Below are 18,571 nucleotides of genomic sequence, written 5' to 3' on the forward strand. Positions count from 1 at the left end.
GGTTGTGTGAGTGTTTTACCACAGCACAGCCACTGAACTTTACTGGGCAACCTGAAATTTCCTTAGAATTTCTATGAAGAAAGGCAGCCTGAATTATTATATTGTCTCGGTAGAACATACCAATAATTGCATTTAAGGTAACAGGTCTATGGTCAGATTATATCAAATGGAAATCCACAAATTTCACTTTTAGCCACATGTCTTATGTGATTTCCAAAGTGAAAATACTAAATTGATCAACTTGGGCTGCCAGAAAAATGATTCACTTAACCAGTCTCTCTAAAGTTGAGGATGGTATGATGCTCAGAAGTCGTGTGGAACAGTGAATTCTTGGAGGAAAACCCAAATTTCACCATACTAGCCAGGCAGTGCAGACAAGGGTAGCACAAAGGCTCCCGTGCAAAGGCCAAGCACTGCTGTAATGGACAGCCACTGTCTTCGCGTGATGATGTGAGACATTTGTAGAAGTAAGTGAAAATAAAAGGAAAACCTGGAAAGCAATAACTACTGTTAAAGGCTAAAAATAAATGAGAAAAAAAAGACAAAGGGGAGAAGAGACGTCAAGTGAATTCCTAGAGATGGGACGTGGGTGAGATTGAAAGGAATTTATGTTCAGAAGACAATACAGACTAACACAAGATGTAGGAGAAAAACATATGGCCAAAAATCATACACGCACACATATTTAGAAAAAGAAATTAACAATAATCTTGCAGGGATTTTTAGACATAACCTGATTTAGGAGGAGGGTGACGGACTACGGCAAGGCAATCTCTCAAGGTTCCTTTAGTCACATGGGTTCAGTAACCATATATTGACATGCATAAAGGACTAGTTTCTCCCTAAAATGTCATTAGAAAAAAAACTGACTAAATTAACATCAAGAATGTAAAATAGTTTATATACAAAGAAATATGAGCACTCCTATGTTTACTGCAGCACTATTCACAATAGCCAAGATGTGAAAAAAACCTTAATGTCCATTGACAGGTGAATGGATAAAGAAAACGTGGTATTTATGTATAGGATGGAATACTACTCAGCCTTTAAAAAGAAGGAAATTCTGCAACATAACATGGATGAACCTTGAGGACATTATATGCTAAGTGAAATAATCTAGTCACAGAAACACAAATACTGTCTGATTGCACTTATGTATCTATAATAGTCAAAGTCATAGACTCAAAGCATGAAATGGTAGTTGCCCGTGAAATAGGGGAGGAAATGAGTAGGTACTAATCAATGTCTAAAGTTTCAGTTAAGCAAGATGAGTAAGCCCTAGCAATCTTCTGTACACTTAAAAAGATGTCATGAGGACAGATCTCATGTTAGCTGCTCTTATGACAGTAAAATAAAATTTAAAACAAGAATACACTATATACTTAAACTGAAATTCTATAAAGCTCAGAAAAGAATATGTCTAATACAGAATATATTAAGTGCTAGAAGATATACACAGTAAATTCTTCAGAGAGAAGCTTATTAGAGTAAAATGAAAAAACATTCTGGAACTTTGGTTCCTGGGGGGTAGAGGAAAGGGATAAAAAAGAAACAGTAAAAAGCAATGGTACATTAAGCCTTTACAACAGTGTTTTTAAACGGTGACCTGGGTGTTAAACTTAGATACAAAATGAAAGAAGATATTAATTTAATTTTGTTTAGTATTTTGTTTTAGTTTTGTTAATTCTTCACAATAATAAGTGAAATGAAAAGGGAATGTCTCAAACAAAATGGCATTAGTAATTTCTCTTGAAATTATAAACTTGATTACTATTCTAAGTTGAGCATTAAAGCATACCCACTCTCTATAGCCAAGCGCAAAGTTCTAGCATTCTGTAAATAAATGAATGCAAAATGGTTAATATTTTGCTATCTTTTTTAAATAGACAAAATAATTTGTAGTCACAGAATACATCTACTAGAAAGAAATGTTTTTAATATCATCTTTAACATATTAAAAAAACAAAAACAACAATTCAATAAGGATCCTTCCATTGATCTTTATACAGATTTAAATGCTATCATGTAATTCATCAGTTACATTGGTAATCAATAACCTTCCAATCACTGAGTTTAGAAATTACAGTATTTACTGAGCTAAACTCTCTCACAAAATAAGGCACAACAACATGATCACAAGTAGTAAACACAATACAAATAATGAATCCAAAAACTAAACAAGAAAATATTCATGCGAAAGTATCTACATAAGATATGAATATATGATCCAGTTCAAAGAAGTACAGAATGTCATATACATAACTGTATCATGTTACAATAAATTCATTACTCCTACACTGGAAAAACTTAGCTATTTCCGATTCTATTTTACACAATTTTACATAAATTTAGTAAGTTTATGCACAATATTCACATCTGTAACAATAACAAATTGATCATTGAAATTCAGGCAAAGGGCAATTAAGACACGCTAATGTGTGGCACATTATAATTATCGAATAGCATTCATCACGCTCATGTCTAGGAATACTAAATTGACGGCACATTTAAATCTTATGGATCAAGTCATCCATGGTTTTATAGCCAAAGTGCATTAAAAAAAATTGCTATAGTCAAATAGATCATGAATATCAAAATATATGATCATAATTTGCTCTCCACTTAAAAGCTGAATATTTTTATGCAAATGCAAGGTTAAAAAAAGTGGATTTAAAGTTCTCCAAACTATAAAATAATCATAAAGCCTTTTTAAAGGGATATGGGAAACTAACAAATTTGGCAATTACTATTTAACGTTATTGTGAGGAAACTATTAAACTAGCTAATTCCACATTAAGAGGTAGTTGAACAAAAGGTTATTTGTACACTGCTTTGAGGTTTTTGTGTTTGTTTCCCTCTTTTTTCTTCAAAGTGAACAAAGCTTTGTCTTCTTTCTATTAAAAAAAAAATTCCATACGTACAGTTTACTATACGCTAACCCAGCAAGACTTGATTTTAGCTCACATTTCTGTGCTGGGGTTGGATTTTACTAACACGTGATGCTAATATGCTTTGCATTAGAGCCGAGAGCTGAGATTCCCCACATGCTCTAACTCACTAACAAATAGTACCAGCAGACATCTAAAATGTAGATCCAATAAGGACTGAGAAGATGATTTTTTTGTCTACAGCCATTCCACCCTGAATGTACCCGATACCGTCTAATCTCTGAAGATAAGCAGGATCAGGCCTGGTTAGTACTTGGAGAGGAGAAGGTGACTTTTTCAATTAAAAGAAAGAAAAAACCCTCTCACTTTTGTTTCCAAATACCTTAAATTGGTGAGAGTTAACAACAAAAATATTAGTTTTAATTTGTATTATTATTAATTCAATAGTCTACAGTAAATTACTCAGGACCTAGGAAATGAAATTAGCTAAATGAAAACTAGAAAATCACTCAGATACAATTTTGTTTGTTGTCCTTACAGTTGTGTTTTGTTTTGTTGTTTTTTGGTGAATATTGTGGGTAGGGGAATAAGGGGGAAAAGGCCTTCAGTATACACAGTTAGGAGATGAAGTTAACAAATATTCTAACCCAGAATAATTCCCATGAAGTTTTATTATCTTAAAAAAATAAACAGTGGTACTGTAATTATCTATTTTTTCCAACACATTTATTAAATCCCTTATTTGTAAAAGTACAGAATTAAGATTGCTTGAAAGGATTTATAAGTATATGAAAATAAATAAATAATTTTAGCTCAATTATATTACCCAAGTATTATTTTTAATGAAGAGCCATCATATTTCTTCATCATATATGCTAAATGTTATATGTTTATCCAAGTCCAGGGCTTCAATCAGGGTCCTTAATAGCTACTGACAATAGGGTTTACTTAAATGGGGTTTTTAAATAATTAAACAAATATGTGGCACTCTCTTTAAGTTTATATATAGAGAGAGAGAAAGAATAAACATTTTGCTTCAGCATGGTACTTGAAAGCAAGTACATATTATAAACTATTTATTATAAATGAAATATTAACTCTCATCCTTTCCTGTTATTACTACCAAATAACTGCACTGAACAAATGTATAACTTTACACTTCTTCTCTAGAAAGAGTAATAAACCAATATTAATGACTTCTCTCTTCAGATGTTTTCCAATTTTCCAAATTAATACGGCTATGATAATTTAAATTTTAATTCAATTGTTCAGCATACGAATAAGCTAATTTTTAATTATCCTAAATTAGCCATTCTTTTTCAGTTCTGATTGCAACTCGGGGATTCTTAAATACATTGCTTTCTAGTGAAACTCTATTCTCCAGCTATTACTTCAAGGTAATTTCACAGCATTATTTTTGCAAAATAAAAAAGATTTACCAGTTAATATGGAGCCCACGTTTAGAGCCATTTTAAATTTAAGTTCTTGATTTAAAAAGATATTCTTCCCTATTACGTAAGAAGAAAATATAAAATAGAATATTTAATGTCTCCTTACCATTTTGCATTTTGTTTTCACAAATATAATAAGACTCTAGCAACATCAGCAACTGGCTTTAAGATGCAAAAATTATAAAACAATTACAGTGAAGCTGAGCTATACTTGAGATGGTTAAACCAAATAAAGGTAAAAAAAGAGATCCACTGAAAAAACAAACTCATTCCTGAAGATGCTGGAGACACAAAATGAGGGGATAATATGAAGGCTAATCTCAGAAAACTTCCCACCTACAAGAAAATGGGAATAGGACCATCAGACAATTTCTATCATTCATCTTCCAAATGGAGTGAGAGTGGGAAGCTTTGTAGTATTCTTAATGGAAAATAATTTGGAGTTTAAAAATGACAAAGAAAAAGAAATATTAAACCTTATCTTTAAAAGACAACCCCAGGATAATCATTAAGTAAGCAAATTGATTTTACAGAGGTTTTCATAAAATCTATCCAAGAGATTCTAATAAGTATCATTAAAGCAAAAACAATTTTGAATTCATGGTTAATACATATTTCAGCACAAAATGTGTTTAGAACACTTAAGTAGTAAATTTATAACACAACAATGTAACTAAGGTATAGAACTATGTATAAAAAAAGAGAAAGTTTTATAGTTCTGTGCGTGACTTCACAAAGAGAATACTTAATATATTTAATGTGTTATTGTGCAACATATGTAATGTCATATTGTCCATGTACATCTCTGTACACTAAATTTGGGAGAAAGAAGTTATCGAAGTATTTCCATGTCATTTGTGAACAACGAAATTATATTTAAAAAAATACATTGCTATTTTCTGTCCAAAGTTTATTTACATTTCATTAGCTAATTCTAAACTTGGTGTGAAAGCTGTTCCAGGGGTTAAATGGAAAAAAGTAATGAAATATGAGCCCAAGTCTCACAAAAATAGAGGAGTTTTACTTGATATTGATAGCATTCCAAAATATACGAATTCTAATTCGGTTTAGTATTGCAACCACTGTCCAAATCAAATAGCAGTCCAAGACCTCTATTAAGTACATTTATTAAAAATCTAATGTTAGTGTAATATTACTCTGAAGTTTGCGCTAACCCATTATCCTTGCAAGTCATTGAAACATGCATCACAGACACGAACAGGCTTCTTGGAAGAAGGAGTTAAGGCATTTTTGGCTGAACACTCAGCACAGAAGATATTTCCACAGTGTCTGCAGTGATGCTGTCGATGACAAAAATGAAACAATTTTAAGCACAGAAACTACACCATACGCATTATGAAACTAACAAAAATACTGCAAACTGCACTATGAAGGTATTAACTTTCAAGTGATTAGTATATTATTTAATAACATAATATTTTATTATGTCAATTTAACTTCCTGGTTAAATTGGATGCTTCCTACTTACTAGATAGTACACTAAACACTTCATATGAACTTTCATGGAATTCTCAAAAGAAACAGGAAGCTTTTCAAAGTGTTAATAAACCACTCTACTAGGTGAAAAACTATTACTACAATATTTGCCAAATGTTTCAGGTATTTCTTCAATTGGAATATAAACTTGAAACATCACATAATGGTACTGTTTAGAAAAAATTTTTTTCTCTGCTTTTTCTTCCTTTAAAAGAATTGAACAATGACTAAAACATGAGTTTAATACTGGTGCACTGATTCAGAAAATGATTATTACACAGAGTAACTCAGTAAGAAGGCAATGACTGAACTGAAAACTAAAACTGAAACATACATGCTAACCAGAAACTAAATGTAATTATTCTATGCAGTTGTACATTAACCAAAAAAAAAAAAACCCCACAAAAACGAAATTTGTTTCAACCCGTCAAAACTGATTGTAACTGAGGAATAAAATCCAGAACCATAGAAAAGTGATCAAAAGCATTTACCCGTCTCACTGTCACTGAGAAGCTTTTCCCACAGGCCATACAGTTTTGTACTTCATTGTCTTCAGCCCACTTTCTATTCAAGGCTTGCGTATGTTTGATCTATTAAAAACAAAGTTTCGATACACTGTAATATCAACTTTTTAAAGAATGATGGATATTTTCTAATTTGGTGCCTGAATTTTATAAAGTTTTGACTATATGCACCGTGGGATAACATTTTAATAATCAGAAATACTTTGGTCAACTTCCATTATCAAAAGTTGCTATATTCTTAAGTCTGTATGATGATAGATAGATAAAGTAAATCAAATTTTATTCTCTAACCTTTGGTGATTTCTCATCCATTCTAACTCTAATGATCAATCCTTCCTTGAAACTCTGAGCACATACTCAGACCACTTCTTCAACACACAGCAGCAACTCCTCTATTCCTTGGTGCTCTCAAATTTTTCTGTTACTGACAATCCATGAATGACACCACTCCATCCCTGAGGTCTCTCAGACAAGTTCCTTCTCTCATATTTAATTACTCATAACACCATTAATACTGCTACATAGGCAGCAGTATTTTATTAAAAAGTATTTCTTAAATATATGAGATGTCTGTAAAAGGGTTGAAAATATGCTTTTCACTGAGGTAAAAGCGAGACTACAAAACTGCCTCCCCTCACCAGGTGACTTACTTGAAGGGACTGATTTTCTCTGCCCAGCTCCTGCACTGCTGCAGTTGTATTATCCAGCTTTCTTTGCACTTCTAGTACTTTGGTTTGAAGCTTTTCTATTTCACCTTCTCCTTTAAGACATCTGGAATAAATTGTAAAGAGGTAATTAATTTTTTAAAAGTCATTAAAGTCCCCTTCAAGAACATGGATAATTAATTACTTTAGTAACTTTAAATAGAATACATTAATTTCAACAATCTGATTGTTTTAAGAATGAGTTTTTACTAAATGGCTACTTAAATTCCTGCAGAAGCTATGCACTTTTCTTAAGACTACTCTTCTATTTTTAAAAAAATGTGGAATGTGACGACCTTGTTATCACTTAGAATTAAAATAAACTAATTTTACTAGACATCAATCACCGTTCTAGCAGTGCTCTCCTCTCGTCTTGATTATTCTGCACCGTCGCCTCCAGCACCGCAATTTCACCCCGCAGGTCATCCGTCTGCTTCTCCAGCTCGCTGACTCGCCGCTGGCTGGACTGCCACTCCTTCTTCACAGTGCCCAGGTTTTCGTTTAATGCTGTAATCTGCATGGCGAGTTTGGCTTCGTTTTCTTCATGCTTCTTCATGTCTACTTCTTTTTCTTTTATTTCAGAATGCTGAGAAAAGGGAAAACAATGAGGAAAAACCCTATTACAAGAGAGTGCAACATAAATTCTAATTATTCAATTTAAAATACTGGCAAGATACTACTTCTTCAGGAAAGCAGGCAGAGACTATATTTCATTATACACTAATAATAAAATTGATTCCACAGATATCTGTTTAATTTGAATTGGTTCAAAGGCCATAATGCTGACATGATGGTCAGCAAATCTCTTGTAAGAGCAAGCTAAAGGAGAGCAATTTGAGATTTTCCTTTTTTCCACCAGAGCAGAAGAACACGTAGCGAGGGGTGGCAAAGTGCCCTAGAGACAAAGCCAGCATTTTATTATGTCTCAAATTCCACATAAATCCTTTTGTCTCAGTCAGCCTGCCCAAAACCAACACAAACCCTTCACATAACTGTGAATTTGAAATTGTAATTCTTCAGCTAAAACATTCAGTGATCAAGTTACCTGAGGATATTTGGACTTAATTCAACAAAGGAAAGCCAGGTGCTCCCCATTTGGTATCCACAGCTTAGGGAATGAAAACATGTACTTTGGTCATCACAATCTTAAACATAAGTTTACACTCCCCTTTATCAACATTCACTTTGATCAAGCAACTGAGTTGAACACAATTAGCATTAATCCCATTTACCTCAGTCTACAGAGGTGTGGGCTTTTCTGGCACTAAAAATGGTTTTAGTATTTTTTAAAATATTTTATTGGATTTTCATCTATATAACCAAAATATATATTTCCAATAATACCTCAGTCATTTAAACCAATCAGGTCTCTTAAAACAAAAATTAAAATGTTAGCTGAACATTCTAGGTAGGAAAATCATCTCTTGTGGGTTGATTCACAAAATCAACTACAAAACACACTTCCCACTATTAACTTACTGACCAGTTTAGCTTCCTTCTCAATAAATTGTTTCTTCAGCTCATCTTCTTCCGTTTTCACCTGCTCTTTTAGCATCTGCTGATTCCTCTTCTCCTGTTCAAGGGTTGCCTTCAGGGAATCTACTTTTCCTTGAAGCTCTAATTTCTGCTGAATCAGAAGCTGTTTGGCATCCTTGAGATTTGTTAATTCCTATTTTAAAAAGACCCAAAATAAACCATCCTTTATAGTTAATATTTCAAAATACAGCTGAAATATACACAACGTGAGTTTTATTCTCTTCTCTAATTCTTAAAGTTCAGTATTTCAAACAATTGTTTAAAAAGGTGCAAGATGGCATGAATACATATGGATATATGAAACAGACTGACAGATCGCAAAGGGAAGGGGGTGGGAAGGATAGGAAGAAATTAGCCGAAGAACATATATGCATATATATGCATAGCCCATGCACACAGACAACAACGTGGTGAGGGCTGGGGAAGGGGGAGCTGGTGAGGGCTGGATGGAGGGGGCAATGTGGGGGAGAAATGGAGGACATCTGTAACAGTGTCAACAGATTTTTTTAAAAGAAAAATAAATATAAATAAAACAATGTAAGATTACTTATTTCCTGCCCAACAGTTATGTAAATGCAAGAGGTTCTGTGCATACATATGTTTTGACAGAAAAATTTCTACCCTCTATTTCCATTTATTCACTTAGCAAGTGTTTAATGGTCACCATTTAAGCATCACACACTGTGTTAGGTTCTGAGGATTTACACAAAGATGAACTATGTACATTCACTGCTTTAAGGAAGTCAGGTTGGAAGAACCTAATGACATACTATATAGATAATTAATTAAAAAGCAAAATTGTAACTATACTGATAGACATAACAGGTAGTATAAGAACACTCAATTTCTAAGAAAATGAATAACATTTTCCAGAGCAAATTACAAACAATTAATTTCTTTAAATAGTGCCCTAGCTTTGCTTCTGACAGGAAAAATATTCAAGAGATTATTAAAGGACTTTAGGAAGAAGACAGCTGAAGAAACATAATTCCTTAAAAATCTTAATTCTGCCCTGGTTGGTGTGGCTCAGTGGATTGAGTGCCGGCCTGTAAACCAAAGGTCACCAGTTAGATTCCCAGTCAGGGCACATGCCTGGGTTGCGGGCCAGGCCCCCAGCAGGAGGTGCTCAAGAGGCAACCACACACTGATGTTTCTCCCCTTCTCTTTTTCCCTCTCTTCCCCTCTCTAAAAATAAATAAATAAAATCTTTTTTAAAAAAATCTTAATTCTAAACTCTTACATATCTTGAAGCTTACTATCTACAAGCCAAATTTTGTAAATCAGTAGCTCTCCTGATTATCATTTCAACAAAATCCAAGGTTTTAAGGTTATTTTGTTTTATTCAGTAATCTGAAAACAAATGTAACATATTTTCAATATGTATATAGATATCATGCAATACAAGAGTACTCTTGAGAGCAAAAGAGTTTGTCAAAAACAACAAACATATATATATATATATATATATTTAAATTTAAACAAAAATAATAGTGTTGAAGGAAGAACAATGATTATCTTAATATACCTTTATGCTTTCTTGCTTGTGAGACTTGAGTTCTTCACTCAGTTTAGAAATTTCTTTTTCTTGTTTACACTTAATTTCTTCTATTTCTGCCAATTTAGATTTTTCATTTACTAGTTCTTTTTCTTTCAATGACTGTGTAAAAAAGATATATTAAAAATACTTTTAAATTAAATACTTAACCGATAATGTAATCAAAATGACTGCTACCACTTATGACACTGTCTCGACCCCTTTCTACCTAAGTTAACAGGAGTGAGTTACTTACGTTCTCTTGCCTCTATGTCCTTATTTATACAATATGAACAATGAGATCGTTAGAAGAATTAAATAGTTAGAGTTAATGTAAAATGAATAGTGACTAGCCAGGTAAGAATACTATAAAATTTAGCCAAAACTACTTTTCTTACGCTTATTAATCCTGTTATTATTATTACCATTACTATTGTTATCTTCATAAAAGACACCTAAGCTAGGAGTATTATATATTATCTGATTTAATCTCTATACCAGGTAGCTCTTTTTAAATCTTCATTTTATAGGTAAACGAACAAAGCTTTAGAGAACTTTAATAACGTATTAGAGGTAAAACTAAAACAAGGTTTAACTAAATTACAGCCCTTGCAATTAAAGGCCTAGAAACGATAGTTCTGTCATAATTTTCTAAACATGAAGCACAAATCATGAATTCATTCCAGCTTTACCAGCCTCACCCCCACAAAAATATCACCCATCTTTTTTTTAATTAAGAGAAGTTCAGGAATTGTACAATTTACACATACCAAGCACTTCAGGAATTGTACACTTTAGGACAGTATCCTGTCAGCTGACGGAAATAGAGGATTTCAATTATGAAACCAAAAAAGTGTTCCCTAGAATCTGAATTTCTCTTTCCATAAAACTTTAACTGATTTTTAAATATACTGGTCATATAATGTTTTAAATTTCATAACAGCATCATTTACTTAAAATACACCCATACTTTCCCTTAGAAAAAGCTGGTTCTTAATTTTAGGAATTCCTAACAAGCTTAAGAATTATTTCTAGACCTTTTATTATCTCATTCCCACAACTAGAGAACAGCATATTATATGACAAACAATTGAGGGGCTATAATGTATGTTTTTGAGTAACCAGGGATCTGTGCTATGAAAAATAGATTAGTTTGTAAAACTAAAAACAGCAGTATTAAAAATGGATGGAAATGAAAGGGAATTATTAAGAATATTTCCTAAAATTTAAATTCCAATTACCAAAACTGTTTTATCAAGAGCGAGAAGTCCACCTAAGAGAGCTGTTGAAAATAAAGGGACGCCTGCACTGAGGCTCAGAGGTGTGACTGGATGGTCTCCAAGGCAACGGCAACCCTAAGACTCTAGATTTAGTCAGAAAATGAAATACCTTTTCTTTCTGAACATCTTGTAGTGCTGCGCACTGCTCCTTTAGTTGCTGTTCTTTCTTTGCTACATCCTGCTCCAAAGTCACCTTGGCAGTCTTCAGTTCTTGAATCAATTTATTTTGGTTTCCAATTTGGTTTCTGTTTGAAATCAAGTCCTCCTGTGCTAAAGAAAGCTTCTCTTCTACAGACTTATAAAGAAAAAAATCAATTTCCCCAAATTATTACATGCCGTTGTCTTTGCAAATTTCAACAGAAACATAACAGTTAACATAGGCATAGATGAAAGAAAGAAACTATAAAAAGATAGTATGTTATGTCCTTCAGTAAAATCGTATAAAAGAAAAATGCTATATAATTAACTCTTTGCCTGTAGAAAACATTTATAGCACAAAATACTTAATAAAGCTGAAGTAATTCCAAAACCTCTAGAAATAATCTATAAGATTTTACTGGATATGAAGTGATATGAAGGAATATCAACTAAGTAGGAACCGTATCAAACACACTCAGAGAATATGCATGTGATTAGAGAGAAGATATAGAGAGACATGAAAAAAACACTAAAAAAAGATACAGTTAAACTCTACATTATGTGTACATATAAGGTAGGGTAAATGTAGGTGTACAGTTGTTCATATGAAAAATAATACAATAATTAATAAATAATAATACAAGAATAAACTGTTTTGCATACGTTTTATAGGATCTGTGATGTCCCTTGACATGCTAAAACCTCTAATAAATAAAAAGTATCAGAACAAAACTGTATTTGACATCTGCCAACCTGATCTAGTGAACTAAAAGAGGAAAGTCCACCGGACATCCGAGGCTCCATTTCTGACAAGGCCATCACCCCCTCCTCTTAACCTCCCACCCGCAGAGCAGAAGCAGTGTTGTCAGTTAACACAGTTCATAGTTACTGACTGTTCTAAGGCCCACATATTTTGAGAAGCTGATGATGCGGAAAAGGGTAAGCCTTTGGACCTATTCGGTTTCATTTAAGGGCAGAGATGGTAACAGGTGGATAGTAGAACTCGCAGGAGCATTGCCACTCTCAGCTGTGAATCCTAAGAATCAGCAGAGAAGGGAGCTAACTCAAAATTACTCTTCTGCTATCTAGAAGAAGTTCACCTTTCTTATTCTAGAGATGTAGTTCCCTTGAAAAGGAAGCAGAAGATATAATTCAGGTAGGATCCCTGCTGGTTAGACTTCGCTAAAATAAGCATTCAATAATTAAAAAAATAGATGAAGATAAATAAATGAAGACCTTATTTAAGGGACTTCTTAAGTTTCCTAAAAGACAAAAGTTTATTCCTTACAAATAGTTCAGCTCAGAAGTCTTGCTGATGTAAATTAAATTTCTATTTTCAATGGCTTCCAGTGGAACACAAAAAACCAACCCCAAAGCTTCTTTTCTCAGGAAAGACCTAAAGTTACCTAGTCCTTTATTAATCAAGCAGCTAACCATTAGTTAAGTTTATTACTGGAATAGACCAAGGGGTATAAGATGGTCCTTGACTAAAGGAGATGACTTTGCAGCCTGAAAAACAGAACTAAAATGTAAAACAGAAGCTGAACAAGGTAGTAGAGAATTTGCTATGTGCTAAATGCACAGAAAAACAACATATGTGAGAGCTTTCTGTAGGGTGTTTTTACAGAAGACTCAGTGTAAAGGATTGAGTGATTTCAGATAAAAAGAATAAAATTTGACAATGCCTAATCCATACAGTCTATAGCAATCGTAATTAGGTAATAGAGGCTAAAGAATACCAAGGCTTGCTAGAGCCTGAAAGTAACAGTACCCCCAATCTTTGACCACAAAAATTCCAAAATGCTTATGGTTTAAAAAAGCCTGTAAAATTTTTAAACTCACAAAAACCCAGTGAAAAAATCTTTAAAGTCAAATTCAAAATCTGACTACTCTTTTTCTGAAGATGTCAATATGTATTGCTCTACCTTGCCTCTATATATTCATCTGTCATTCAGTGGTATATTGCCATATATTTTAAGTATTCCATTGGTTTCTTATTACAGACCATGTTATTTTCATCTGCTCAGCATCTCTTCCCTTAAGAAACTCCTCTCTTCCATTCAATGGTTTAGTTGGGGCTATCTTTAAGCCATCCATTCTCCCGGGAAGAGGCAAATCCCTGAGTATATCAACTACCAAACTTGACTCCAAATGAATACACCAATCACATTATAGTATTGTACCTAAAAAAGAATTTCTGAAGTGCTCTGTGATAGCTGTTGTGGGTTTTTTTTTTGTTGTTGTTGTTGTTGTTTTTGTTGTTGTTCATTCAACATTTTTTTTCTTTTTCTTTCAAAATAAAACTTTAAAAATTTTAGTTATTACTTTCTTGATGACTGATAAAATGACATAGGAAGAGTACTACTCTAAGAAGACTTATATTAATTCTGAACTTAGCCTAGAATTTTCACTTCACTCAGGGTGTGAAATTTACAGTTACATTCCACTTTTATCTTTCCTCAATAACAAAGAATAGCACATAGCACAGCCAATTTGAAATATAGTTAACAAACTTAAGTATTGCACAAGTAATCCAGCAGATGGGGCTACAGGCATAGATAAGGCCAAATCATCATCCTTTCTACTGGTGTCTTGGTGTACACACTCAGCCCACAGATGGCAGCCTTGCCTTAGGTCTGTGTCACGTTATAAGGCTCTGAACCTCTCCCTTTCGCTCTCTTACATACAAGATCATAGAACATCACTGAAGCAAAAGAAAAGCAGTGACTGATAACTATCTCTTATTCTGGCCAATAATATCATTTGAACATCCCTAGGAATTTGCTTCTTTTTAAAAAAATTAACTTCCTAAGTAGTTCAGATACCTCTCATTTTGGAAGCATTAATATAGAATTTATCAGTATTCTATTTTATTTAAAAATTCTATTGACGTTATGATAGAAGAATATTTAAAAGGCTATGAATCAGAATAAGAGATCTAATCATGGTTCTGTTATTGTGCAACACTAGACCTGTCACAAACCAAGCTGGTGTCGGTCTACACAAGGAAGCTTTGGAAGAGATGACCTACCCATTGTCTCTTAATGGTGGTAAAACTCCACAGCACACTTAGCCCTCTGCCTTTCACTCTGTGACCATATTTACATTTGAATGATTCTTTCATGTATAAAGATTTTAGTACATGATGTAGCTTTCAGTCATGATAAAAATGGTTGTTGGCTTAATGAAAGAATATTGATTTAAGAGATCTAAGTCCTATTACTATGTTATATTCTTGGGTAAAATATATTCATCTGAAAAAAATAGTATGATTTCTATACGATATCTATGAGGAGTCAAGTTTCATCTTTTCTATCATCTAAATACCCTTCAAATTCAACCATATTTTCCATCCTTACTATTTCTAGCCCAAGCTACCATCATCTGCAATTGGACTAGTACAAAGTCTCCTCTCTAGTCTCTATAATCCATCCCTTGTCCTATAGCCAGTCATTGGCCTAAAATACAAATCTGAACAAATCTTCATTGGTTCCCTACTGCCTTTAAAATAAAGTCCAAACTCGTCTACAAACACTTCCCTGACTTTCAACCATGTTGTAAAGAAAAGGTAATAATAACTTAAAGCTACTTAGCACAGAAATAAGACATTTTCTATATTTCTGGTGGTATTTTTTTTTTATAACTCTTACTAATTTTGGATAGATTGATATACATATGGATATAAAGTCTGCTTGTTGCCACTACAGAAATTATTTTACCCTATTTTCTATTTCTGTGTCAAACAGAAATACAGGCTGCAAGGACTCATTAGTCATAATGAGTCCTTGCAGCCTGTATATATTCAGCCCTTCTGTTTATCTCGTCTCTCTCATAAATCTTTTCTGTCCCATTCTCTTTAACCTTAAGCTTAGTTATAATCAACTCACACCATGATTATTGCAATGTGTGGAGTAAAGAAGGGAGAGAGCCTTTAAACTAATCTCCCTAATGCTAGTTTATCACAGGTCCAATCCAAGTCACTTCCAGGTTAAGATGCCTAAAATACTATTTTCTTCGTTTTACTTCCCTGTGTAGACTCTTCATTTTCCTAAATATCATCCTTGCTAGGCATCTAAGATACTTCACAATTTGATCCCAAACTTTTAAATATTAGCTTCCAAACACAATCAGCACTCTAGCAAGACAAGCATGTTAACTGTCTCCTGGCTTTTCTCATTCTATCTACAGCAACTTTTCTCAAATGAGCCTCTGAGTGAAATGATCTTTCTCAAGACATTCTGTGTATTCAAATTCCATGTATTCTTAAGGACCTGGTCCAATCCTATGTTCTTTTTAAAGCCTTCCCTATAGCAGCAGCCTATGAATAAAATGTAGACTTAGTATATTTATATATAATATTTATATATATAACATATATAAATATCCTATGATTTTTCAGAATTTTTCAATAACGAACTCTAAAGAAACAAAAATTTAAACAAAAAAATTATATTTAACCAAAAAAGAAAAAAAAAGAACAAGAGACAGAAAGACAGAACTGACTTAATCTTCTATGAGAGAATATAAATATTGCATTTCCCTTAGAAAACTAATAACGTAATACTACATAACTTATTTACTCTTTGTCCATATCTTTCATTTTAATAAACATGATACTTTAATCAAATCATATTCCATATGTTTAGATAATTAAGGGTAAATTTACTTTGAGCTATAATTTCCTAATTTTAATTCAGGGAGTCTTGGGAAGGTAACAAATATATAAAACTAAAGTCAATATTGCCTGATAAGTAACAATAAAACTGCTTTTGACTTCTGGACAAGATGGAGGCAAAGGAGATATGCCTTGCTTCCTTGCACAACTAAAATAAGGATAACAACAAATTTAAAAATAAAAAACAACTAGAATAGCCAGAAAATCAAACTGTATGGAAGTCCAACAACCAAAGAGTTAAAAAAGAAACATTCATTCAGACTGGCAGGAGGGGTGAAGATCGGCAGCGAGGGCAGAGAGGATACAGGGCAAGGCAGTGGCTGATGGACCAGGTGATCCCACATTCATGTGCAGATAAACCAGGAGGAACAACTGTGGGGAACAGATCACACAACCCAGGGTTCCAGTGGAGGGAAATAAAGCCTCAAAACCTCTGGTGGTAAAAACCTGTGGGGGTTGAAGCAGGAAGGAAAAATTCTCAGACTCACAGGAGAGTCCATTGGAGGGACCCACAGAATGTACACAAACCCACCCACCTGGGAATCAGCACCAGAAGGACCCAATTCACTTGTGGGTAGTGGGAGAAGTGACCAAAAATGGGGTGAGAAGTGACTGAAAGTGACCAAAGCTGAACAAGTGGCATTGTTCTCTCTCTGACCCCTACCCCACATACAGTATCACAACACAGCCTGGTCCTGTGATTACTAAGGCTCCACCCCTTTCAACATAACAGGTGCACCTAGACAAAGAAATATGGCCCAAATGAAAGAACAGATCAAAACTCCAGAAAAAGAACTAAGTGATGAGGAGGTAGCCAACCTATCAGATGCAGAGTCCAAAACACTGGTAATCAGGATGCTCACAGAAATGACTGAGTACAGACACAAAATAAAAGAAGAAGTGAAGGCTATACAAAGAGAATAAAGAAAAATATACAGGGAACCAATAGTGAAGGGAAGGAAACTGAAACTCAAATCAATGATTTGGAACAGAAGGAAGAAATAACACTCAACCAGAACAGAATGAAGAAACAAGAATTCAAAGAAATGAGAAGAGGCTTAGGAACCTCTGGGACAACTTTAAATGTTCCAACATCTGAATCATAGGGGTGCCAGAATGAGAAGAAGAAGAGCAAGAAATTGAAAACTTATTTGAAAAAACAATGAAGGAAAACTTCCCCAATCTGGTGAAGGAAATAGACATCTAGGAGATCCAGAAGCTCAGAGAGTCCCAAAGAAGTTGGATCAAAAGAGAGGCACACCAAGACACATCGTAATTAAATTACTCAAGATTAAAGATAAGGAGAGAATCTTAAAAGCAGCAAAAGAAAAGGAGACAGTGACCTACAAAGGAGTGCCCATAAGACTATCAGTTGATTTCTCAGAAGAAGCCTTACAGACAAGAAGGGGCTGGCAAGTATTCAAAATCATGAAAAGCAAGGACCTACATCCAAGATGACTCTATCCAGCAAAGCTATAGTTTAGAATGGAAGGGCAGATAAAGTGCTTCCCAGATAAAGTCAAGTTAAAGGAGTTCATTATCACCAAGCCCTTATTATATGAAATGTTAAAGGGACTTATCTAAGAAAAAGAAGGAGATCAAAACTGAACAGTAAAATGACAACTCACAACTATCCACAACTGAACCTAAAAGAAAAAACAAAAACAAACTAGACAAACAACTAGAAAAGGAACAGAATCACAGGAATTGAGTTTACATGAAGGTTATCAGTGGGGAGGGGGTGGAGTGAGAACGGGGGAAAGGTACAGGAAATAAGAAGCATAATTGGTAAGTAGAAAATAGACAAAGGGGGGATTAAGAACAGTATAGGAAATGGAGAAGCCAAAGAATTTATATATATGACCCATGGACAAGAACAAAGCTGGGAGGCATGTTGGAGAGGGAGGGTACAGGGCGGAGGGGGTAAAGGGGAAGGAAAAAATGGGACAAGTGTAATAGCATAATCAATAAAATATAATTAAAAAAAGAAAGGAAGCATGATATTCCACAAATGTTAGCATTCCCTTGCCAACTTACATTGAAATCAATCATTTAATGAAGGTCAATAAACAACTTACTATTTTTTATTAAAAAAATATAGTTTACTATACCTTAAGATCTTGCCTTGTGGCAAGAAGTTCAGATTCTTTTCCATAGAAATCAGACTGAAGCTGTTTTAGATTTTCCTGACTTTTTTCATAGGTGTTTTGTAACACGGACATTTTCCCCTTCTCTGTTTCAAGTTCCTGTGCTGCTTGGGTTGACTGCTGCTGTAGTTTATTCTCAAGCTCTGTCTGAAACATACAACCATTATTTAAAACAGTATGAAAACCGAAAAGCAGTT

General features: G+C 33.8%; 1 protein-coding gene across 2 annotated transcripts in view; it reads right to left on the bottom strand.

The window, feature by feature from the left end:
- Positions 1-1,958: 1,958 nt before the first annotated feature.
- Positions 1,959-18,571, bottom strand: part of EEA1 (early endosome antigen 1) — a 128,210-nt gene continuing 111,597 nt past the window's right edge. For both annotated transcript variants that reach the window (XM_054580198.1, XM_054580197.1), the window contains 8 exons: positions 18,339-18,521; positions 11,524-11,709; positions 10,126-10,257; positions 8,548-8,733; positions 7,412-7,650; positions 7,011-7,131; positions 6,328-6,426; positions 1,959-5,640 (listed from right to left, as the gene is read on the bottom strand). In XM_054580198.1, coding sequence (XP_054436173.1) covers positions 5,518-5,640; positions 6,328-6,426; positions 7,011-7,131; positions 7,412-7,650; positions 8,548-8,733; positions 10,126-10,257; positions 11,524-11,709; positions 18,339-18,521 — 1,269 coding nt within the window. In that variant the 3' untranslated portion in view covers positions 1,959-5,517. The remainder of the gene's footprint in view (positions 5,641-6,327; positions 6,427-7,010; positions 7,132-7,411; positions 7,651-8,547; positions 8,734-10,125; positions 10,258-11,523; positions 11,710-18,338; positions 18,522-18,571) is intronic.

Source organism: Pteronotus mesoamericanus, unplaced genomic scaffold (assembly GCF_021234165.1).
Source record: "Pteronotus mesoamericanus isolate MK-2021 breed Mesoamerican mustached bat unplaced genomic scaffold, CSHL_Meso_final contig_56, whole genome shotgun sequence".
Lineage (NCBI taxonomy): Eukaryota > Metazoa > Chordata > Mammalia > Chiroptera > Mormoopidae > Pteronotus > Pteronotus mesoamericanus.